Source organism: Ranitomeya variabilis, chromosome 1 (genome assembly GCF_051348905.1).
Source record: "Ranitomeya variabilis isolate aRanVar5 chromosome 1, aRanVar5.hap1, whole genome shotgun sequence".
Taxonomy (NCBI): Eukaryota; Metazoa; Chordata; class Amphibia; order Anura; family Dendrobatidae; genus Ranitomeya; species Ranitomeya variabilis.
This window is the reverse complement of record NC_135232.1, coordinates 1,088,059,029-1,088,084,364: the sequence shown is the minus strand read 5'-3', so window position 1 is coordinate 1,088,084,364 and position 25,336 is coordinate 1,088,059,029. Positions and strand designations below refer to the sequence as shown.

Genomic DNA, 25,336 nt, shown 5'->3' with positions numbered 1-25,336 from the left:
CATAGGACTGCTGAGGACTTCTCTGTTTAGCACATCCACCACTAATGACCACTGTCGTCTTCCATTGTAAACCTACTAGAGTCACCATCTCCATCCGAGTCAATGAGTGTGGACCTCCCTGCCTCTATATATTATACTCTCTGACTACATGGAGCTAAGCTCGCTGTGTCTTCTTCTCTGCTCTCGTCTTTGTTGCTTCTGTCTCAACGTGTCGTGTTGTTTTCCAATAAACACATACGTATCTTGTCTCTTCTGTCTTTGTTGCCCAAGCTGCTAATCTGAATGAGGTGGAAAAAGGTCAGTGTTTCTTCATCCTTTTCTTCCAATCTCAGTTTTATTTCATATCTTTATTGAAAGAGACGCTAAACTTCAAGTCTCTCTTTTATAAAGTTCCTTTTCGGTTGAATGCAATGTATCGTTCTTGTATGTGATCGTACTGTTATCATCCATTTTAGGTTGTGGCGAGTCTGACTCTTGTGCTCTCCAATCTGTTTATTGATTGGAACTGCCAAAAAGTGTGATCCATGATCACTGCTCTATCATGTAGATCTAGTACTTGGAACCTCCAGAGTCATGTCCATACATAAGAGGTGCCCATTGCCAGCCGCAGCCTCGTAGACCTGAAGGGGGTTACTGGTGAAAATAAATCATCATCTATCCAAGTGATAGGCCATAACTTGATCAGTGTGGAACCACCCACTGGAACATGCCCCAATTGTCAGAACGGGGCACTATTATCCTAAAAGAGTGGCAATGATGATGCTAGACCGCTGCTCCATTCATCCGCTATGGGGCTGTCAAACACTGCGTTCAGTTTTTTCCGGCAGCCCCAAAGAGAATGAACGGAGCAAAGGTTGGGCATCCATCCTGCTGCTCCATTCTGTAATGGGGGTAAAAGTTCCCGATGTAGCCGATGGGTCCGGGTTCCAGTGGCCAGAACCTCACTGATCAGTAAGTTGTAACCTATCCAACGGATACTTGAAAACTTGTTTTTACAGGGCAACCCCTTTAAAGCCATGAAGGTATATAGTTTTCCTGGTGGAACCCACAAGTCATTCACTCATGATCTATTCTTGAGGAAAGGTCGTGCACAGATGACAATCTTGTTCTTCCCACCTTTCTTTACCCATCTGTTATTTTGAAGATAATTTTGCCCTTTTAGTAGGCTTCTTACCAAAATTTTATTAAAATATGGGAATACCCTACAGAGTTACATAAATGCTGATTGCATGTTGACAAAACCTATTTTTTGAGATCAGTGATCAGATACCCCCATGGAAAAGCATTGGCTCCTGGTTGCTCACCCTTCTGCCCTCCTCTCCCTCTTTTGTTAAAGGAACTCTTTCACCAGGTTATTGCTTTTTAATCTGAGAGCAGCATGATGTAGGGGCTGAGACCCTGTGTCACTTGCTGGTCTGTATGCTGTCATTTTGATACAATCACAGTTTTCTCTGTTGCAGATCTAGCAGTGCTCAGAAAGCTGAGCTCTGTATAACCCCGCCCACACCAGTGCACAGGCAGAAAGCTGCCAATCAGTGGCAGCAGCAGGGGTCATACAGAGCAATGTGACCAGGAGGTACGAGACACCTAGTCCAGTACTGATAATCTGCTGATAAAACACTGATTAATTTAGAAACAACAATGTATAGCCCAGTAAGTGACGCATCGCTGCAATCAGCGTCTCAGCCCCAACATCATGGTGCTCTCAGATTACATAGCAAAAATCTGCCAACAGATTCTCTTTAAGTATATATTACCCAACTTATATACTATATATTACGCAATTATAGGCACACATACACTACTGTGTGCATGTTTTTAATTTTGGGACCCTCAAAAATCCTAAATTAGCCTGGGTCCCTTACTTCCAGTAGAGAGGGTATAATGGACGATAAACATACATGTGTCATCACTTTTCTGTAGCAGGATGAATGTAAAGTGCAGCTTTCAGGGGGTAGCCATAATATGGTCAATTGGCCACCGTGGTCCTAGATCTTCACCACCCACCAGAGATTCATGTTTGTGCCTTGTATTATTGCATTCTCATTGCTTCGCTTCTCTTCATTCCACTGTTTTCTTCGGAGGAATGAGCGTTTCTCATATTTCTTCTATTCCATTTGGGCCCGTATTATTTCCAGTCCTTCTAGCTCATAGAGTAGTTCAAGGAATAAAGCTTATGGTTATATTAGAATGGTTACTGTGTCTTTGCGAGCGCCCATGATGAATCGGGGAGCAGATGTCAGGCTTGTTAATATAGATTTTATGTTACAAGTCTTCTCAAGTAACATAAAAGTGCCCCTCTAGGTCCAATTCACGGGAGTGGAGTCATGTATTGCAGAGCTTCATAATCCAGGAGGCTGCTGTCGGAGGCTGCCAGCCGCTGCACTAAGTTAATTATTCCACTTCATAAAAAGCTATGTTTTGTGTTTCAGTACATAGCGGCCAGGGAAAGCTAAAGCAGGTGTTCCTCCAGCGGTGTACATAAAGCTGTCAGGATGACCTAGAGTACGTCGCCACAAACTGCCAGGGAACTGAGGGATGTTTGTAGAAGCACAACAGTCAAAGTTTATTTTCTTGCCCACTCCCTTTAAAAGAGATGTAGCTGTAGCCTGCAATCCTCTAGTAACAGTCTACTAGTACACTGCCTATTGTTATTGCATTTCCAAAAAAAGTCCCTATCCTCTCATTCATTATACAGTCATGGCTGGAAGTGTTGGCACCCTTGAAATTGTTTCAGAAGATGAAGTGTTTTTCCCAAAACATTATTGCAATTGCACCTGTTTTTTTTTTATACACACGTTTATTCCCTTGTGTGTATTAGAGCAACAAAAAATAAATAAAAAAATAGACAAATTGGACATGATTTTGCACAAAACCCCAAAAATGGGCTGGACAAAATTGTTGGCACATTCCCAAAATTGTGGGTAAATAACTTTGTTTCAAGCATGTGATGCTCGTTCAAACTCACTTGTGGCAAGTAACAGGCGTAGGTAATATGAAAATCACACCTGAAACCAAATAAAAAGGGGAAAAGCTGTCGCATTGTGTGTCTGTGTGTGCCACACTAAGGAAATAAACATGTGTATGACAAAACACGTGTAATTGCAATAATCTGGGAAAAATACTTCACTTTCCGGAACAATTGCAAGGGTGCCAAAACTTTTGGCCATGACTGTATATATATATATATATATATATATATATATATATACATAAATAAATATAAATATATATATATATATATATATATATATATATATATATATATATATATATATATATATATATATATATATATATATGTTTATTTTGGGTAGATCACATGGTAATCTATATTTATTTACACTTTTACTGTTCTTTTAAAAGGGTTGTGTGGTTAAAACAAGCTGTCACCTGTCCAAAGTATACTGTAGGTGGTAACTAGCTGATCAGTGGGGTCCAAAAACTGATGGGGAACTTTAATCTCCGTTATAAAATGGCACGAACACCCATTCCTTTCCTATTGGGCTGCTGGAATAAGCCAAGTGCATCTCTTGGCAGCCCCATAGAGAATGAATGGAGCGCTGCCCCTCTATTTTAACAGGGGAATAAAGTACCCTTTTCTGTTAGTCAGTTGGACTTCCAGCGATCCACAAGTTCACTTACCCTGTAGATAGGTGATAACTTGTTTTGACCCTTTAAATATGTCATTGCCTCAGGATTTTAGACTTGTCGGCTATTATTTCTTCACCGGTCATTCTGTGGATATTTAAGGCTTGAGGAGGGTGAATGATAAGGCTCCATTATGTTGTATTTCAGGTGAACTTTGTGAAGAAAAGTTGGACTTCTGTTCCCAGGAAGTAAACCCGTGTCAGCACGACTCGAAATGCATTGTAACACCTAGGGGATACAAGTAAGTGTGGGGTGACGGGTGGTAATTGGTCCTCATAATCTTAGTCACTCTCCATTATTATGGCCTTAAATTGGATCGAAACATGAGTGACCTTCTATTTTGTAGATGTGACTGCACCCCAGGATATGTGGGGGAGCACTGCGATATTGACTATGATGACTGCCAAGACAACAAATGTCGGAACGGGGCACGGTGCACAGATGCAGTAAATGGGTATACATGTGTATGCCCAGATGGCTACAAGTGAGTCTGAATCCACAATTTAGGGACTGATTCTGGATAATATGGTACAGATATAATGACTTGACATGATCGTGAATATCTTCTTTTTTTCAGTGGTCTGTTCTGTGAGTTCCCACCTCCCATGGTTCTGCCACGTACCAGTCCGTGCGATAACTTTGACTGTCAGAATGGAGGTCAGTGCATTATGAAGGGCAGTGACCCGTCCTGTCAGTGTGCCTCTGGCTACCAAGGGGCCAAGTGTGAAAAACTCACGAGCATCAACTTTGTTGGCAAAGACTCATTTCTACAAATCCCATCTACGCGGATCCGCTCACAGACCAACATCTCGCTACAGGTTTGATGGCTTTCTTAGCGTTCTGTTTATTTACTTGAGATGTAGTATTAGAGTGTCTCATGCCAAAAACCCAAATACTAGGTTCTGGGTGAAGCTAGTCTGACAAATAAGAACTCAGACAGGTGCCCAAAGTGTCTTCTGGTCCTAACACCCTTCTAAAACTGACATTAAAAAAGGAAAATTTTACTGGAGCTAGAGCTAGTGCAAATTGATTTGCACTATCTGGTCCATTGGTCAAGTCAATCTGTGGCCACTGGACAGGAGCCAAGAGAACCTCCTCTTAGCTCATGGTATCTGTAGCTCTACTTGTGATTAGCCAGCCTGGTGCAACGACACATGAGCATCACACCACATCGATGACGTCACGCCAAGCCGGCTAATCAAAAGAGGAGCTGGGGATGGCGTCAAGTAAGAGCCGGTTCTCATGGCTCCCGTGCCGTGGTCAATGGACTGGGTCGTGAAAATCAATTTGCACCAACTCTAGCACAAATCTTTGTGATAATGCTGTGGACCAGCTGGTATAACCCTTCCATAAGTGATGACACTTAGGCCTCATCCAGACATCTGCTATTATTTTGATCAGAGTTTGGTGTCATCAGTTTTTCTTGTACATGGCGGAAAAAAAAAGTTTATCCATTGTCTCCAATGTGACAGTCCATGAAATTTAGACTGCGCTTGGATGCCACCGAGTGCGGTCCGATTTTTTCAGAAACCCATAGACTTACATTGCCAATTAATCCACCACTCAGATCAAAATTGGACATGTATCTGTGATATTGCACGGACCACTCGGTCAGAGGAAAGTCACAGACATGTGAATAACCCCATAAATAGGGGTACGAGTACTATCTGTGAAAAACATGACTAGTACTTGTATGCAAAAAACAGACGTCTGAATGAGCCCTAATAAGATGGTGCTTGTATCAATACAACCCAACTGTCTTCTGAATAGACCTTTACCAAGATCATGGTGAGACCACCTAGCTTCTGTGTTTGTTGTCATCAGCATATTTCAGCCAAAACAAGTAAAAACGTTCCTACAAAAGACACATTGTGGAGATCCAGCTGGTGGGATTCCAGAAAATAACGCTACTATATAGTAATTCAAGATTTGTACAAGAACCATTGCGGTCCACCATATTGTGATCGTCCAATTCTGGCAGAACCTGTGGACCATCTATTGTGTATGGGGCCTCCTGACTCTCCCTGACAGATGGTGCCGAGGGAAAGAAGGTTCACACAAGTTGGATGAATATGAGATAAGGTTCTGGGAGCTGCTACTGATAGAAGAGGCACGCGAGACTATCCAGGCATGCCTATCCTTGATGAGTGAACGCCCTTGGATAAGGTGTTATCTGAGCATGCTCGTGCGCTAACCGAGTGTCTTCGGCGTGCTCGAATACTATGTTCGAGTCCCCATGGCTGCATGTCTCATGGCTGTTCGACAGATGCAACACATGCAGGGATTGTCTAACAAACAGGCAATCCCTTCATGTGTTGCGGTTGTTGAACAGCCATGAGACATGAAGCCGCGTGGACTTGAACATAGTATTCGACCACACCGAACACACTCGTTAGCGCACGAGCATGCTCAGATAACACTTTATCCAAGGGCGTTCGCTCATCACTGATGCCTATGTATATAGGGGGTCAGCCTATCTAAAGTGTACGGTCACCTGGTAGAGGTTGTCCACTACTTTTTAGCTGCTAAAGTATCACAGAAACAAAAAAAAAACACATACCACCCGGACAGGCGCCATTCCAACGATGGCGGTACTGTGCTTCCTGGCAGTCACGTAACCTTGTTATGTCTCATGACTGGCTCTAGCCTTCAAAATTCCGAATACTGAAAGACTGCAGCCAATCAGCAGCCACTGACTTATGTCATGTGACCGCTGTAGCCAATCAGCCAATAACAATGTCATATGTCCGCTGGGAAACGAAGTGATGACACAGCTGGAATGGCGCCTGTATGGCATTTTTTGTCTAGACCACTTTAGCAATTTAAGAAGTAAACCCCGTTAAAGAATATGGACACAATTTTGGGGGATTTGTTTCTCACGTTAATGCATGGATTGTTCATTTCTAATAATTTTTTCAATTGGGTTTCATTCAAAAATATTCTTTTATAGCCTGTGTTATACTGTCTGCTGCCGGCTACAGAAATAAGGTAACCGAGAATCGTTCTGACGGAGAATTTGTAACTGTTTTATCCACCTTTGAGCTCATCTATGGAAGAGACCAAATAAAAGAGGAGCTGAACTTTGTGGTCTTAAATCAGCATAGAGAAGCTCAGTAATCGGCAGCTAAGGGTTATAAACACAACCATCATACTGAGCTCACTGACAGGTTCTCAGTTCACTCATTCTGCAGCCAGCAATGTGCAGGGAAAGAGCCTGGGAATAATGTAAATGAATATCTACTGTATGATGAAACCTAACTGCAAAAAATATTTTTAGCACAAAAAACATTTTATTAAAAAAAAGTCTGCAAAGGTATTTTAGAGGACACAGAAACCATTATTGATATGTAGCCAGTGCCCGGGCATGAACTTTTCACATTGTGCGATGTCGGTGTCATGTGCGCACCCCTGAAATAAAACCCTCATTTAGAGCCGAATCTTAGCAGCACATAAAGGGGAGGTTTAATAAGTAGAATACATTGAAATTCCTCGTGAAATGAGATCCTCTGTTGCTGCTCCAGAAATCTGTTTTTTCTTTATTAACATCATGCAGATGTTAGTGTATGTCAGAGAAAAAGAAAGAGCATGTCACATCGCTCCAGAAAACATATGATGATGTTTATTTATTTCCATTATGAGCGATGGAAATGATTTTCTAGGTTTGTAGATGATATTAGCCAGATACAGTATGGTAAGGGCCAGTCGCTGGATACTTACAGTAGTTGAATGGCTTTGGGTGCAGCAAACAGCACATATATAACAAAAATAACTCTGCTTTTCATTTTTTTTACTTCCAAGGATGGAAAACTTGTGCTGCCATGTTACGATCCATACATATGCATTGCTGCCGACATTTTCGGGATTTTTAAAGGGAATCTGTCAGCAGGATTTCACCCCCCCCAAAAAAAACCTATTTTTAGGCACATGTAGCTCTTTAAAAAATGAGTCCAGTAATACCTTTACATGGCCAGTCCGATCCTCCGTTACTGAGAAATCAGCGATTGAAGTGCTATGCAATGCTATTTGTAGATCAGAATCCTCTGTCACTCCAGCTCTATTCCCCACCCAGTGCCGCCTACTCTTTCCTGACTGACAGCCACTACGATGTGTTATTTCTCCTGCTGGACTCCTGTGCCTGAGGTCACACAGTATAGCGGCTGTCAGTCAAGCTGGAGGAGGTGGAGCTGGGGAGGGGGATAGAGCTGGAGTGACAGAGGCTTCAGATATAGAAATCACACTTCAGCCACATTTGCATATAAATCTCACCTGGGAATGCCCCGGTTAGTCTTGGTAAGGCGACTTTCACCCAGGATTCACACAAATCCCATTTCAATCAAGGACTCATGGGATATTCATGACATTTGCCATCTATGCAGATGTAGGGACACCAATAACATATCTCAATCTAGCACCTATGTGTTTATGATCAGGAGAGGTTTTCACCTGAATTCAATGGCAGCAAATAGAGATCTTGTAAATCATGAAAATAGATCAAACAGTAAGTTTTAACATGAATACGGGTTTTTTTACTGCTCTGCAGCCCTATCCTAAACAGAGCCGAGGTGCATGTGTGGCCTTCACTTCATTTACTGACTATGGGAACTGCCAAGTGCAACCCTCGGCTATTTTTGTCAGTCCCATAGACAACAAATGCATGAGGACAGGCCTATTTTGGGGGTTCTGAGGCCCTAAACTCAAGATTGACAGGCGTCCTGTGGTCAAATCACCAGTGATCGGCATGTTATTCACTATGGGTGGGGGAAGCAATACTTTATGCGAAATACTTTACTTCATGGAGTCCATATGGCTTAGTGTGACTTTTTAAACATGGCTGCTTTGTTTGGGGGCATTTGGAGTACTTTCCTTGACTTTAGATCTTTCTGCTAGATTTCATTATTAAAAACCTGACAAGTAATCTATTTAGTGGGTTCTACGCTTGGGTGTTGTTCCAGGTGGCCACAGATGAGGACAGCGGGATCCTGCTCTACAAAGGTGACAAGGATCATGTAGCAGTGGAGTTATATCGGGGCAGAGTGCGGGTTAGTTATGACACTGGAAGTTACCCAGCATCCGCCATCTACAGGTACGTTTATGGCTTCACACATTTCATGAATGGTCCTTCATTTGACAACAGCTCGATGTCAAAGGTTACAGAATCGGTTTCGCCAGCTTCTAGTCAACTTCAGGAGACCACCCGAGTTTTAGTGGAAATTCACTAATGTGGGACAGCTTTTGTCCATGTATTTATAATATTATGCATTTTCCCATTATACAATTATAATCCATAAAAATTGCTCTAAATAATCATGTTACAAATGTGTTTAGGTAACGTTTCTCCCATCGGGCTTGATACAGAGGTCATCTCATGTAATTTTTCCTTCATCGCATTGTAATTGGAATATTTATAGGCTTGATGTCATCTGAGATTGCTCTGCCTTGTCCAGACGGTGTTTAATTGATTGGAGAGTAATAAAAGTTGCTGGAGAAGGGAGTCTGGTGGATGTTGTACTGGGGGAGAACGTGCAGGTGGCATGCGGCCATCATTAGTACACCCTTAGTGATGGAGTGAAGCTGGTGTGTCGTGACCAGTCTCAAAATACTGAGTCCACCAAAATCTTTTCTTTAGGTGTTTCATAAGCATAAAAACTTGTATTTTGGCCATTGTACAACATAAACACAGTGATAAAATGCTTAGCACGCATGGTGCGGTGGTGTGAGGTGCCTCTCCACAGCAATAGCGTTTGATAGCTCCAAACATCTGGCCCTGGCATGTTTGTAGGCAATGCCAATCCTCACTCAGCCGCATCAACCTACAGCTTTTTTTTTTTTTTTTTTTTTAAATTTCCTAATCTGCTCAAACATAAAACTAGTCATAAAACTTATTATATAACACAAATGAGGTGGTAGATGACTTCCACATGTTTGCCCATCTCTACAGAGCTTTGTGTCCATACTCGGATCACAGCCTTTTTTAGGGCGTGGAGAGTCTAGAAGATTTCTTATAACAATGATTTGTTAAAAATTCTATTAAGTTGGCACATTTTAGACGTCCAAACCTAAAGCATAATTAATTTCGCTACTCAATGATTCCCCATTAACAGCGACGCCCTGTTCTTCATTAGGATAATGGACAGGAAGTCCTACCACTTCTATAACTCGATAATGTGACCTCCACCGGCGGTAGGATTGACCCAACATTAGTTGTTGGTAGCTCAGATCCTGTAGAAATTAGCAGTGTCATCCATGCATTTTCCAAATAGCATTAGTCAGGGTAGGATAAGCCATCACTAACTAATCAATGAGGGTCCTACTGCCTGGATGACCATGATCCTTAAAGTCAAGGTTTAAAGGGAATCTGTCAGGAAGGTCAACCCAGCAAAATCTATTGACACCTTTATATTTTTTTATTTCTGGCTGCATTCCCAAGAAATTAGAGTTTAAATTTATATGAAAATAAAGTGTTAAGTGCTCTGAGAGTGACTGAGCACTTAAGGAGCCACAGTTTCCCTGCCCAGCGCCAGCCTCTTTAGCTTGACTGATATTATTATTATTATACATTTTTATAGCGCCATTTATTCCATGGCGCTTTACATGTGAATACGGGGCAAATATAGACAAATACATTAAACATGAGCAAAAAACAAGGCACACGGGTACATAAGGAAGGAGGACCCTGCCCGCGAGGGCACACAGTATGCAGATATCTCACTGTCTGATTTTCTTGCCTGGCTCCTGATGTCACAAAGTCAGTGATCTATCAATCAAACTAAAGATGCTGGTGCTGAGTGGGGAAACAGAGGCTTGTAAAGTGCTCTGTCAAGGCCAGAGCACTTAACACCTTAAGAGATAGAAGATACTAAGGTGTCATTGGACTTATATTTCAAAGACCTGCATGTCCATAAATTTGGTTTGAGGGGATTGATCTTACAGGCTAATTACTTCTACTTCACTGATTTACCCTGCACATGATAGTTACAGTCCATATAATTATCTATATTAATGACAGATCCTGAAAACTTACAATTTTCACCTTGTCCGGAACTTTCAGTTCTACAGTGATCACTCCTCAGCCGCCAGCACTTTATCATGACAATCAGGATTAAGATAATGCAGGTAACACCTAACAAGGCATGATGGTCACAGCTCACCTCTTCCCCCCTCCCGACACAGACCTCTGCACAGGTCACAGAGCATGCCCAGAAAACTCCTCCATAGAAGTAAATGAGTCAGAGCCCGTTCATTCCGGTCTATGCGGCTGCCGTAAACCATATTGCAGAAACTCAGGCAACATGGCAGCCCCAATAATCAGAAAGTAGAATAAAAAAAAAAAATCTACAATCATAAAATAAAAACATTAAAAAAAGGTATATTTTAAATTATTATAAAAATAACATAATGCATGCATTCGTAGTTGTGTTACAGCTCTCTGAAAACTATGTAGGCAGGAGCTTCGCTCTGCGGGGGGAAATGTCTCCCGTTCTTCATTCCCTGTAAGGGCGTCATAAATTACGTTGCTTGGAACAATGCATTTTATATAGATAGTTTTTTTTTTTCACTCAGTGGCCAAAAGTCTAAAACCGGACAAGCCTGAGCAGCATTTAATCAATGACCATTGAAGTGTGTGGTGTGCGAGGTCCGGGCACACAGAGCTGCCCCTCTACTTGGCAGACCTGCCGCCACCATGGGACTTCCCTCCAAAGGCAGCTTCCCATGCAGTAATTCTTCCCATCATTAGGAGAAGAATATGAGGCTCTGATCATCGGAACGAATTGTCTTTCCCTGATTTGGCATATTGTGTGTATAGCAACACCAGCAATGAATTAATTAATAAATCAGGTAAAGACCATAGAGCTGGGGCCATAAAACAGCAGTTTCAGAGGCCGTTACACAGCGGGACACTTTATCTTGCTGTGTTGCCTTCCAACTAGCAGTAAATAGACTGGAGAGAGAAAAACACTATTGTTAGCGGAGAGCAGAGGGACCGACGGCCAGTATTCACCAAGAATCAGAAATAAGACAGGGCCTTCTATATACTAAGTGACTCATGTCATCCAATAGCTACTATGGGGGGATCAAACAGCTGCAAAATGACAATAGTTAAACGTCCGACCATAAATCCTGCATGGGATCCTATAGTCATAGTCTTCGGCGCACGTGACAACATCATCTTTGTAAATGATCCAATAAAGAGATATCCTAGACCTAAGGAGGCTGGTATATTTACTTCAGAAAACTTTGTCAGAAGATTTCCTATCCAATATTAAAATGAGCATTTTATAATCCAGCTCAAACTTTAATCATAGATGAAACCCCCACAACCGAAAACATGGTATGTAACCTGTGGTTACCCTTTTGTATTTTATGGGGCTAACAGTTGGTGATCGAGTTCTGGCATAAAACGTTGTGAAACTCAAATTTTTCAGCTTCTGATGTTTTTATGTGACTTCTGGCCAGCTGACAGCTTTTTTAAAAGTGTAACTATGACCCCAACACTGACGTCACATGGGACGTGGTTATAGCCGATGCCCACCATGTTCTGAGCGATGACTGAAGTCACACCGGCTGCGCCTCTATGACTGAAAGCCAGAGGCTGCCGGAAGGAATAAAGTCAATTTCCTTCCACCAACGAGGCTCAAAGTGTGGTGGCTGCATGGCATCTGAATGCTTTTAACTTGCAGATTAACCTCATATCTGAAGATTAATAACATTTTTTCATGAGACACTCCTTTTAAGTGTTCCATCTACCACCATATCTTACAATTTTAGGCCTCCTTCACACATCCTGATATTTCCGATACTGGAAAAACCAATATGGGAGATATCCGTGTCCGTGTTTCATATGTGTGGCAACTGTGTGCCGTATCCGTATCACATGTACGAGTGCCTGAGAAAAGTCGGCACAGTTTGCGCTGTTCTCACGTGTCTGGGTGCTGATGACAGCTCACATCGTTATCCCCTGCTCTCCCTGCAATCAGCAAGAGCATGGGACAATGCTGGGAGTTGTACTCAGTGGCTGCTCTGTACCTCCTGGGTAAAATAAAGAATTAAAAAAAAAAAAAGGTGTGGGCACCTGCCGTGCGCCCAAACAGTAGTTTTCCCCCACATATGGGATACTGTCATGCTCAGGAGAAATTGCACGACAAATTTTGGTGTTAATTTTCTCCTATTATCATTGTGAAAATAAAAAAAAATGGGTCTCAAGTAAAATTTTGTGAAAAAAAGTTAAATGTTATTTTTTTCCTTCCACATTCCATTAATTCCTGTGAAGCATCTGAAGGGTTAATAAACTTCTTTAATGTGGTTTTGAGCACCTGGAGGGGGGCAGTTTTTAAAATGGTATCCCTTTTGCAGTATTTCCTGTCATATAGACCCCTCAAAGTCACTTCAAATATGATTTGGTCGTTAAAAAAATGTTTTTTGTAAATTTTGTTGGAAAAATGGAAAATCATTGGTCAACTTTTAACCCTTCTAACTTCCTAACGAGAAAAAAAAATGTTTAAAAAAATTGTGCTTATGTAAAGTAAATATGTGGGAAATGTTATTTTTAACTACTTTTTGTGACATAACTCTCTGGTGTAAGAGCATAAAAATTAAAAGTTTGAAAATTGCAAAATTTTAGCCAAATTTCAAATGTTTTTCACAAATAAACACAAGACATATCAAACAAATGTTACCACTTATTATGAAGTACAATAAGTAATGAAAAGACATTCTCAGAATCAGTGTGAAGCGTTTCAGAGTTATTACTACATAGAATGACACAGATCGGAACTGTAAAATTTGGCCTGGTGATGAAGGTGAAAACAGGCTCGGAGGTGAAGGGGTTAGGGGTGCAGAGGTAGCAGTAATGCCACAGAAAAGGACACCAAATTGTACATAGTAGTAGGGGCTGTAATACCGATTCTGTATTGGCATAGGGACTTCCCACAGGTTTTAAACAGTGGCCGTTCGTTTGCTGAGAATAAGAAGTAGTAGTAGTAGCTACCAGTTGCCTGCTGTGCCCATTCGACTCTCCTCCGTGAACAAGCAGGGAAGTATACCGGCTCATAGATCATATATGATCCCGTACCCCATTATCCCAATCACAGCTGAAGGACGGGATACTCAACAGATGGATTCTGCATCTTCGATTTAGCAATCAGTGTGTGTGGGGTAATCCAATTAAGACTTCTGATGTGTCTATGATATGTTGGAAGTTTTTGACCTAGGATATAATGTATAAGCATTTGTGTGTGCCCTGTGCATTGAATCATCTTCATCTTCTCTCTACAGTGTTGATACCATAAATGACGGGAATTTTCACATCGTGGAGCTTGTAGGCCAGGATCAAACCCTGTCACTAATAGTGGATGGAGGAAACCCTAAGGCCATTACTAATTTGTCCAAACAGTCTTCTCTGGGCTTCGACTCCCCGCTTTACGTAGGAGGTAAAAGATATTGGTTTGTCATGTCACCCATAATAGGTACATTTATTTCACTCCTGTCACTGTGATTAATATGTTTCTGACCCTGCAATCACACATCAAACCCTTGCCGAAGTGTATTGATCAAACTGCCAGAATGGATTTCACCGCTTGTTTGTTAAGACTAATCCACGTCTTCCACACGACAAATGGAAGAGTAAAGATGGCCGTTATACTCTTATGTACAGTCATATGCAGCAACGTTTATAATGAGACACTAAAGTTTTTTCACAGTGCACATTGGAGATTACCATCAGGATGATTTCCCAACAGGGACCTCAGACATATAGAACGTATGTTTTATATCCGTCAACCAATTCATCTGCCACATTTCCACTGAAATTAACCATTTTGGACAATTCTGTTATGTTAGAGTTCTTTGACAATAAGCTGATCGCAGGGTCTCCACCTACTGTAAGCCATAAGGGAGACCGGAGTGTTCACTACCATCTGAAGTGTCAACGCAAAGGAATTCAACAGGCTGCCAGTGATACTCAATCATGACAGCTCCTGAAAGATGTTCTATATGGCTACTCTGCTCTATGGCTAACAGTTGGGGGCCTGAATGCTGGCCATTCCTCTACTAACTGAGAAATGCCTAGTGTGCATTTGTGCATGGGTTTTCTAAACCAGACAATCTCTTTGATCAGAGAGAAGATGGTATCAGCGCCGGAGAGAGATGAGCGTGCAGGTCACTTGAATTTAGCGAGGTTGTGCAATTTTAGGTTTCCATATCTCCAATAATTTTTTTATGGAAAGTGGCCATGCATTCAAGTCAGCATCTGGCCTCTGGACTGATTAGCTGGACTAAGGGGCCCCATACACAATAGATAGCTGTGAGCAGAAAAATGGTTTGGCCAACTGTTCATCTAGCATCTATCTCTCCTGACTTCTCCAAACATAGGAAAGCTCCCTTTGTTCAGCGCTCCAATATTCTCTACCAGAGCCACCATCAGACTCATCTGGCGCCGGCTTAATCTCTTAGAGAACAAAAGGATCACCAGTCTGAAGATCCTTTTCTGAAGTCCCATATGCACGTTAAGCTGGCCATACACATTAAACATATCACCGGGTTTGGCCGATGGTCTAATGTGCATGTCAGCCAAATAATGGTCGAAAAAGATCTCGATTAGGTATGTCCAATTTCGAACTGTCAATTGCATTGTTCTCCCAGAGACAGGCCACCAACCGATGTGTCAGTCGTCAGCTTTCTCATAGAGAACACAGGAGCACTCGGCCAAAAAGAGCGCCACTGTCTATGGGAGAATCAGCTGAAATAGCTGTCAGCCGAACGATATTTTGGCTGACTGCCATCTAATGTGTATGCAATGTTCAAAGAAAAAATTACCGGCACCAGTTAACATGTAAAAATTCCCTGGAAGGATGAATAGACATCCATACTGTATGTAGAGCTACAGCGGGTAGTCAAACGGTGTTTGGTGCTCTGCATAAGGAACTTGAATGTGCAATATTAGACTGCTTTCACACTAGCGTCGGTACGGGGCCGTCGTGCTGCGTCGGCCCGACGTACCGACGCATACTGTGAAGAAAATGCCCGACGTTGGCAGCGGAAGCAGTCTTAAGACGCTTCCGCTGCTTCATTGTAAGGTCCGGGGAGGAGGGGGCGGAGTTTCGGCCGTGCATGCGCGGTCGAAAATAGCAGTCCCGACGCACAAAAAAAGTTACATGTAACGTTTTTTTGTGGCGGCGGTGCGCCAAAACACGACGCAACCATCGCACGACGGTTGCAACGTGTGGCACTGCGTCGGTAATGTTAGTCTATGGGGAAAAAACGCATCCTGCAGACAACTTTGCAGGATGCGTTTTTTCTCCACATCGACGCATTGCGACGTGCAGTGCACGACGCTAGTGTGAAAGTAGACTTAAAGAAAAAATGATGCGGCACTCACCAGTTGTAATTAATGTGAAAAAGTCCTTTATTCCATTCCGTGGGATTAGGACTAAAACATGATGTGCAGGTTACAGAGGCAGCAGGGAGAGGCAGAGTGACACACCGGGACCCATTGAAGCGTCATTACGCAAAACGGCCGTCTTCCACTCTGCCTCACCCTGCTGCCTCTGTAACCTGCATGTCATGTTTTAGTCCTAATCCCACGGAATGGAATAAAGGACTTTTTCACATTAATTCAAACTGGTGAATGCCGCATCTTTTTTTCTTCAATATTGCACATCTAATGTGTACTGATGTCCTTAATCTTTCGGGGAGGGGGGCTCGCTGATATCGGCGGGCTGGTCCAACTGTAGTCCGGTGTGCATGGGGGCCTTAACAGTAACTCACTGGACATGTCTGATTACAATTCTACTCTAAGATTTTACTAAATACTACCAAATGAACCTCATCTTCTTTATATTGAAGCAAGACTATGTAAAAATACCCCAGTGGTTCAATCGTATAATAGCTCACTCTACCTAGCAACTGTATAGTTCTATAGAAACCATAATTAGTATTTAGGAAATATCTAAGCTATTAGCCAGGCTGGGTTCTCCAGGTGCTCTCCATCTGATGCGACTTCTGGGCTGTTAGTTGGAAAGCAGAGTAAGTAAGGACACGTAAACCTGCAGTATTGTTATGGGCTACATACTTCTACTATAATATCCAAGGTGTTACCTACGTCACAAACGAATATAACGTGAGATATGAAAAGTAATCAATCTTAGTTTTGTTCACATCATTTACCGTCTTGGGTACGACTCTCACTCAAATTCTCGGGAAGGCACAATTTTATTTTTTACCCCTTCTGTGGTAAACTTGAGTACTCAGGGGGAATCTTGGAAATACAATACATTCCATGCAGATGTTATCCTGGGTGAATTATAACTAGAGAAGAGTGGTTCTGCCAAAAATCAAATTTGGTGGATTTGCTCTAATTTAGCTGGAAAATTAGAGTTGCATTGCATATAATCCATGTGAATCCATTGTCCCGAGATTGTTAAAAAAAGATTTAGAATTTTTTTTAAAATAATACCTCGCTTCTCTTCCCTCACCTATCTTGTGGCCGCAGATTCACTCCCTTCAGTTCCGGTATTCTATTTAGCCTTCACTTTTTGGCACCTCCGATGCTGACTAGACCTTATGCAATGTCATGACGTGCGTCATCCGGAGTCATGTAGGCTGTAGTCAACACCAGAGGCGCCGAGGAGTGAAGACTGAGGAGCAGAAGACTGGAGCCGGAGGGAGTGAGTGTCGGACAGGTCATATTATAGTATCATTTTTTTAACCCCTAAAAAGAATCCAGCAAAGTGGATTCATAGATGCAAGCCAGTCAAATACAAAAGAAAAATTCTAATTTTTTTGTGAAATTTGGAGCAAATTCAATTTGTTTTGAACCAATTTGCATACCTCTAATTAGAAGCCATGACCATAGTGCCATGGTAATAGGTCAACATTTCTAATATTTGACTTGTTTATGTTGTGTGGTGCATAATTAATACTGTGCCTTCTCATAATACAGGAATGCCAATAAAGAACAATGTGGCGGTACTACGTCAGTCTCCCGGACATAATGGCACTAACTTCCAAGGCTGCATACGGAACCTACATATAAATAATGAACTGCAAGACTTCAAGATGTTCAGTCTGCAAACAGGAATACTGCCCGGGTGTGAGCCCTGCCACAAGAAAGTCTGCGTCCACGGAACATGTGTGGCCACCAGCCAGTCCAGGTTCACATGCGAGTGTGAAGGAAGCTGGACGGGACCACTGTGTGATCAGCAATCCAACGACCCCTGCCTGGGACACAAGTATGTGGGCTTCTTACATTGCTAGGCACAAAGGCAACTTTATGGAGGAGATAAGAGATGGTATATGGACTTTTTCATCTGAAATTAGTTTTTCGAGAAATTAATATTGGAACCAAAAAATATAGAAAAGCAGTTTGTTTTGAAAGTTTCTGAGCTCCGATTCTTCTCTGTTCAGGACGTTGCCGCTCCCCTGCCTTCCAAGTTCCCGATTGCTGGGTGGGATGAGCGCTACTGATTGAGTGACAGTTAAAGGGGTTTTGCCAAAAACAAAAGTATATTTTAATCAAAAGATCTTGGAATAATAATAATTTCCATAATTGGATGTCCTAAGATAATCTTAAAAATGTTCCCTGCTGTGTACTGTGTAATGGCTATGTCTAACCGTACAGGAACATGTTCTGATCATACCACAGCTCCTGAGTGGGGGGTAAGCAAAAAAGAGGATACAGACAGGAAAGAATGGGATCACAGCTGATTGTTTTTGTGAGTAAAACATTTCACTGCCTATTTTTAAACAATGTTTTACCTGAAAGAATCAGCTGTGATCCCAGGCTGTCCTGTCTGTATACTCTCTTTTGCTTTCTCCCCTGCCCAGGAGCTGTGGTATGATCAGACCATGTTCCTGTACGGTCAGACTCGGCCATTACACAGTACACAGTAGGGGCACATTTATAAGATTATCTCAGCACAGGAACATTCCATGTTAACATAGTCAATTGTGGAAATTATTGTTATTCCATGATCTGTTGATTAAAATATACCCGTGGAAGCGCCATGAATCATGTTTTGAAGATGGAATAAAGTGGTTACACATGAGATCGATGAGTGCCTTCTCTTCTTTTTCTTGCACATGGATTGTAAAATATACTTTTGTTTGTGGCACAACCCCTTTAAAGCCAGCAGCAATGATCTGGTGCCAGCCTGATCAGGGTCTTCTCCGATGATGCTACACAAGGCAGTTTTGCCTCTGTGGCATTGGAAGCTCAGTGGGACTGATGCTGGCCAGGATCAGGAGCAAAGAGGGATCTTGGTCAGCTTCAGTGCAGTGCCTACAAGCTCAGCTGACAAGAGCTTGTGAGCTCTTTGGCCACCACTCCTAAACCCCAGTTCCTACTTGCAGGCAGTTCTGCAGCACCTTAGAATTGACCACAGATTTAGACTTGGAAACTAAATTTCCCAGAACTCTGTACAGGTCCACATAGCTCCCTGCTTTGTTATCATTGGCGATTCATTGGTGTAGTTTTCTGTGCTGTGAGACAGCAGCTGCGAAACAGCGGTAAAACAAAGTGGGGAGCATCTTCTGAGCTCACTCTGCTGCTGTCACAAAGCCGAGTAGAGGCAACACATAGAGGGGAACTGCTGCTGTCACAAAGCCGAGTAGAGGCAACACATAGAGGGGCACTGCTGCTGTCACAAAGCCGAGTAGACGCGACACATGGGGGGAACTGCTGCTGTCACAAAGCCGAGTAGAGGCAACACATAGGGGGAACTGCTGCTGTCACAAAGTCGAGTAGAGGCGACAGATAGGGGGGAACTGCTTCTGTCACAAAGCCGAGTAGAGGCGACACATAGAGGGGAACTGCTGCTGTCACAAAGCCGAGTACAGGTGACACATAGAGGGGAACTGCTGCTGTCACAAAGCCGAGTACAGGTGACACATAGAGGGGAACTGCTGCTGTCACAAAGCCGAGTACAGGTGACACATAGAGGGGAACTGCTGCTGTCACAAAGCCGAGTACAGGTGACACATAGAGGGGAACTGCTGCTGTCACAAAGCCGAGTAGAAGCGACACATAGAGTGGAACTGCTGCTGTCACAAAGCCGAGTAGAGGTGACACATAGGGGGGAACTGCTTCTGTCACAAAGCCGAGTAGAGGTGACACATAGGGGGGAAGTGCTGCTGTCACAAAGCCGAGTAGAGGCGGCACATAGAGGGGAACTGCTGCTGTCACAAAGCCGAGTAGAAGCGACACATAGAGGGGAACTGCTGCTGTCACAAAGTCGAGTAGAGGTGACACATAGGGGGGAACTGCTTCTGTCACAAAGCCGAGTAGAGGTGACACATAGGGGGGAAGTGCTGCTGTCACAAAGCCGAGTAGAGGCGACACATAGAGGGGAACTGCTGCTGTCACAAAGCCGAGTAGAAGCGACACATAGAGTGGAACTGCTGCTGTCACAAAGCCGAGTAGAGGTGACACATAGGGGGGAACTGCTTCTGTCACAAAGCCGAGTAGAGGTGACACATAGGGGGGAAGTGCTGCTGTCACAAAGCCGAGTAGAGGCGACACATAGAGGGGAACTGCTGCTGTCACAAAGCCAAGTAGAAGCGACACATAGAGTGGAACTGCTGCTGTCACAAAGCCGAGTAGAGGTGACACATAGGGGGGAACTGCTTCTGTCACAAAGCCGAGTAGAGGTGACACATAGGGGGGAAATGCTGCTGTCACAAAGCCGAGTAGAGGCGACACAAAGGGGGGAACTGCAGCTGTCACAAAGTCGAGTAGAGGCGACACATAGGGGAAACTGCTGCTGTCACAAAGTCGAGTAGAGGTGACACATAGGGGGAACTGCTGTTGTCACAAAGCCGAGTAGACGCGACACATAGAGGGGAACTGCTTCTGTCACAAAGTCGAGTAGAGGCGACACATGGGGGGAACTGCTTCTGTCACAAAGCCGAGTAGAGGCGACACATGGGGGGGACTGCTGCTGTCACAAAGTTGAGTAGAGGTGACACATAGGGGGAACTGCTGCTGTCACAAAGCCGAGTAGAGGCGACGCATTGAGGGGAACTGCTGCTGTCACACACTTACGTCTCAGAAAATCCCATTGGTGATGGCCACTAAAGGAATGGAATCTACACCTTTGGCACCACACAGAGATTTCTACTGTGGGATATCAGCACAACAGTCTAAGCAATAAGCTATTTGGGTTTATAGATTATTGCACAGGATGCTGTCTCCTACCATTAATACAGATAGTGACATAAATTATTTTTAATGAAATTTTCTATCATAAAATGTGAATAAACACTGGGTCATTTTAACATGACACTTTCCATTTAATAGAAATCTCTGAGCTGTACTAAACCAGTAATGAATTATGGCAAGGTGGTCGGAGATTATCACATATGTATCTCTGACACAGATGAAGATCATATTGCCGGATTTCTCCATCGTGTAGTATCCTGGGGTGCTCACTGACAACAATGTGCTAAGACGCCATGCTGATTAGATTAGATCAGCCTCGCTGTTTGGTCTTCACTGACTGTTATGGCTCACGCATTCTACATGAAATGTATATGATAAGTGCTTCCCTATTACTGAGATGTGACAATATTTCATTTCCGGACCCTTAACCCTTGTTATACTGCAAATCAATCAAAGACGCAGCATCAACATAGAGTTTAGGATCCCTTTTGCTCTGCTGATTGCAAGCCCTTGTCATAGCCTATGAGTAATGGCTTTAAAGGTCCACATACATCTTAGACACATTATTGGTGGGCTCGGCTGACAGTCTAATGTGTTTGTGGACCTTCCGACTCTTCCCCAACAGATGATATCAGGGGATATAAGGATCCAGCATGCCCAATTTTGGACTGCCGGTAGTTTTGTATAGGTGCGCTTGGGTGAGCGAGACCTTCTGGGTAAGGATGAGTTCAGAGATAGCTGCCAGCTAAACCATTGGCTGAACCATGATTCGGATGACGGCTATCTATTACGTATTGGTCCCTTAAAGGACTGATCCTTCAGGACACATCATGAGGTACAGATCAGTGATACGTGAATGTGCTCAGATAAGGTCTTATCTGCCATGCTCGAGCGCTAACCGAGTGTCTTCGGCGTGCTCGAATAATGTGTTCAAGACCCCACGTCTGCATGTCTCACCGCTGTTAGACAGCTGTAACACATGCAGGGATTGCCTGGTTATTAGGACATGCAGCCGTGGGGTCTCGAACATATTATTCGAGCACGCCAAAGACACTCGGTGAGCACTCGAGCATGCTGGGTTAACACCTGATCCGAGCACGTTCACTCATCACTAGTACAGATGTATCGGCCACTTTTTGGCCAAATTTATAGACTGTCCTAAACTTTTCTGTGCTGATCTAAGCAGTCATATCTATCCCCATTGCTAACCCCTTAAGGCATTTAAAGGCCCTCTTCCACCTATGGATCTACATTCCCATGGACGTAGGGAGCCACTTGGGTAATCGCGTGATCGCTTCCCCGGCTCCATCCTACTTTGTACAGTTGCTGAATGCACTGCCGCCTGTATCGGACATGCGCCGAATGCTTTTAGTGACAGCTCTCTGTCATTTATAAATTGGAGGAGATTGCATAGCATCCTCCATTAGCCAGATCTGTCCCCAGTAGAAGTCCCCTGAAAGTAATCCATAAATTGCAGGCGGGCCCTTTCTCTCCCCTTTATTTATAACTATAAAGTAACCCACTAGATATCCGAATCCCGGCAATACTACTTTTCATCATTTGCTTCACAGGGATGTTTTTAGGACAGTGTCATACATTTCTTACAGCAGACAGACAAATCTGTGTCTAGAGAAGACTCTCTTTTATCTTTTTCTATCTTCTAAGTGTTTGGCATAAAGTTTCTTATCAATTGGAAAATACTTTTTCCGCCCTGCTTTTTATTTTTCCCGCAGCCTTTGCCTCCTAGCATCTCTGTCATTTTTATATTGAATTTATGCCGCTCTGACAGCTCGCAGCTGAGAGATGTTCGCAGTACCTAGCACATATGCTGCTCTTGGCAGAATTACAGCTCCGAGTTGGAGACAATTTATTTGTTTATTATAATTGTTGAGAAGGGTGTGAAATTCTCTATAACATTTCTAAAGAGGGAGGATTGTGGTAGCCGCGACTAGTAGTAGGAGATGGTTTCCAGATGTAGAACTCATGTTTTAAAGGGGCAATCAGTCTGTGCGCTCGGCCATTGCATATTACTATCCTTGTATCTGCACTGCTAGATTAAAGATGAGCGGAGATGGTCATGTGGCAACCGGATATAATTACGTTTTTTTTCTGTAGTTTTATATAGGACTACAAGTCAATCTTATGTTTTACGTTGGACTACTTCAAATCTCACCCCACTAAGTTATGACTTAAGTTGGCACTACATATTAATGTTGGATGCGATTTTAATATATGCAATCCTTCTTTTCGCAAGAGTCACGAGCCACCGCCCCATTGAGAACACATGAAGACTCAAATCAGCTTCATGTGTATGTTAATGTCACATCTCCACCTGGACCTGCTCCTACAACATCTGGTTCTGTCGCTAGACACCACCATATTGATTCTGTGGGCAGCGCTTAAGATGGAGGAGATATCAGACAGCCTGGGAGTGTGTGCTTCCCAGCAGGAGTGATCGGCTCCCTGCTGTGGCCGATGAGACAGCACTGCACCATAACCAAACTTAATTCTGTTTGGAGGTGCCAGTTATAATTTCTACTTGCTCTGGTTCTCTCCGGATTTTCAGGTTTTGATCAGCCTGATTCCTACTTCTGACCATTCTTCTGTCTTACAATTCTGCTCCTTTCTCTGACCTCCTGGTGTTGACACAGCTTTCTGACTAGTGACTACCCTCTGCCAGCCGGCTCCAATGGCCAGAAGCTACTCTGCAGACCCAGGCCAGGGGCTGCTGTGTTAAGGTACCGTCACACTCAGCAACGCTGCGGCGATATAGACAACGAGCCGACCTAAACTAGATCGCTGGAGCGTCGCTGTTTAGGTCGCTGTAGAGACGTCAAACACAGCAGCTCCAGAACGATGCAGGAGCGATCCAGTGACGTAATGGTGACTCACTTCTCATTCTCGCTGGTTGTTAGCTCCATTACATCCATTGTTAGCGTCGTTGCTTTTGATGTCAAACATGACGATACACGCCGACCTGGTGACGAAATAAAGTTCTGGACTTCTAGCTCCGACCAGCGATGGCACAGCGGGATCCAGATCGCTGCTGCGTGTCAAACACAACGAGATCGCTATCCAGGACGCTGCAACGTCACGGATTGTTGTCGTTCTCTTTGCAAAGTTGCTGAGTGTGACGGTACCTTAAGTCCAGATCCCTGTACAAAAATTAACAGGTGAAGGCCAAGTCATCCCTTAGATCTTGTACATGGAGTGGCTAGCAGTGACCCTGTCCCTCTTTCAAGAGACACAGCTTTCTGACTACCCTCTGCCAGCCAGCTCCAATGGCCAGAAGCTACTCTTCAGACCCAGGCCAGGGGCTCCTGTGTAAGTCCAGATCCCTGTAAAAAAATTTACAAATGAAGGCCAAGTCATCCCTTTGATTTGGTAGATGGAGTGGCTAGCAGTAACCATGATCTTGGAAGCCCTCTTTCAAGAGACACAGCTTTTTGACTACCCTCTGCCCACCAGCTCCAATGGCCAGCAGCTATTCTGCGGACCCAGGCCAGGGGTTCCTATGTAAGTCCAGATCCCTGTCCAAGTATTAACAGGTGAAGGCCAGGTCATCCCTTAGATCTGGTAGATGGAATGGCTAGCAGTAACTCTGCCCATGGAAGAACTATAACAAGAGCTGCCAGGCTACCAATCACAGTGCCCTTCTGTGACAGTGTATTTCTAAGAGAATATACCAGGCCCTAATTGATAAGTGAGGATACCTAGCCATCTGTATTTTGAAGTTAGTGGCCCTTTCCGACTTTGGCTACATGATCACTTGCGATGTTACAGTAATAATAGATAATGTAGTTGTGTTGCAACTGGCAGTTGGCTGCGACCACAACTCAACAGTTGCAAGAAATTCACCCTGAATTTCTGCGCTACCCTAACGGGACATTGCGATCTAGAAGTTGTGCATCAATATGTCACCATGCAGCCCTAACCACAATCTTACCTACATTTCTAGTATCTCCCCAATACAACTGTATACGTTGGTGAGTAAGGACCCATGGATCCAACCTTTCCTCAATTATTATGGGAGGGAAGGGAGTGTAGGGGAAAAAACCTTTTCCAAAGTCAGCTCATACAAATTTGGAAGAAGCTCTGGATGCGAATTGAACACAGTGTGCTCCTCTAAAAAATACAAAATAGGAAAAGTAAAGGAAAGCTACAACAATTTTTGATTCAGCACCAATCTATGTGCGCTAATGGTATTTTTCTATATTTTTAGGTGTGCACACGGCACCTGTCTGCCAATCAATGCGTTCTCCTACAGCTGTAAATGTTCCTCAGGCTATGGGGGAGTCCTGTGTGACGAGGCTGAAGAACAGATGAGCCCTTGCCAATCACTTAAGTGTAAGCACGGGAAGTGCAGGATTTCAGGCCTGGATAAAGCCTATTGTGAGTGCAGCACTGGATACACCGGAGACAGCTGCGACAAAGGTAAATCACACGACTAATAGAAAATAAACACCAATACCCTGCCCATATTATACAGGGAATATCACATGGATTTACCCAGGAATTGTCATTGTATTTACT

General features: G+C 43.4%; 1 protein-coding gene across 6 annotated transcripts in view; it reads left to right on the top strand.

The window, feature by feature from the left end:
• Positions 1-25,336, top strand: part of SLIT2 (slit guidance ligand 2) — a 406,424-nt gene that overhangs the window by 362,343 nt on the left and 18,745 nt on the right. For 3 of the 6 annotated variants that reach the window (XM_077279991.1, XM_077279986.1, XM_077279987.1), the window contains 8 exons: positions 271-297; positions 3,799-3,892; positions 3,998-4,135; positions 4,229-4,469; positions 8,604-8,734; positions 13,924-14,078; positions 17,588-17,876; positions 25,026-25,237. In XM_077279991.1, the coding sequence (XP_077136106.1) occupies positions 271-297; positions 3,799-3,892; positions 3,998-4,135; positions 4,229-4,469; positions 8,604-8,734; positions 13,924-14,078; positions 17,588-17,876; positions 25,026-25,237 (1,287 nt within the window). The remainder of the gene's footprint in view (positions 1-270; positions 298-3,798; positions 3,893-3,997; positions 4,136-4,228; positions 4,470-8,603; positions 8,735-13,923; positions 14,079-17,587; positions 17,877-25,025; positions 25,238-25,336) is intronic. The other 3 variants (XM_077279992.1, XM_077279989.1, XM_077279990.1) reach the window with 1 other exon arrangement.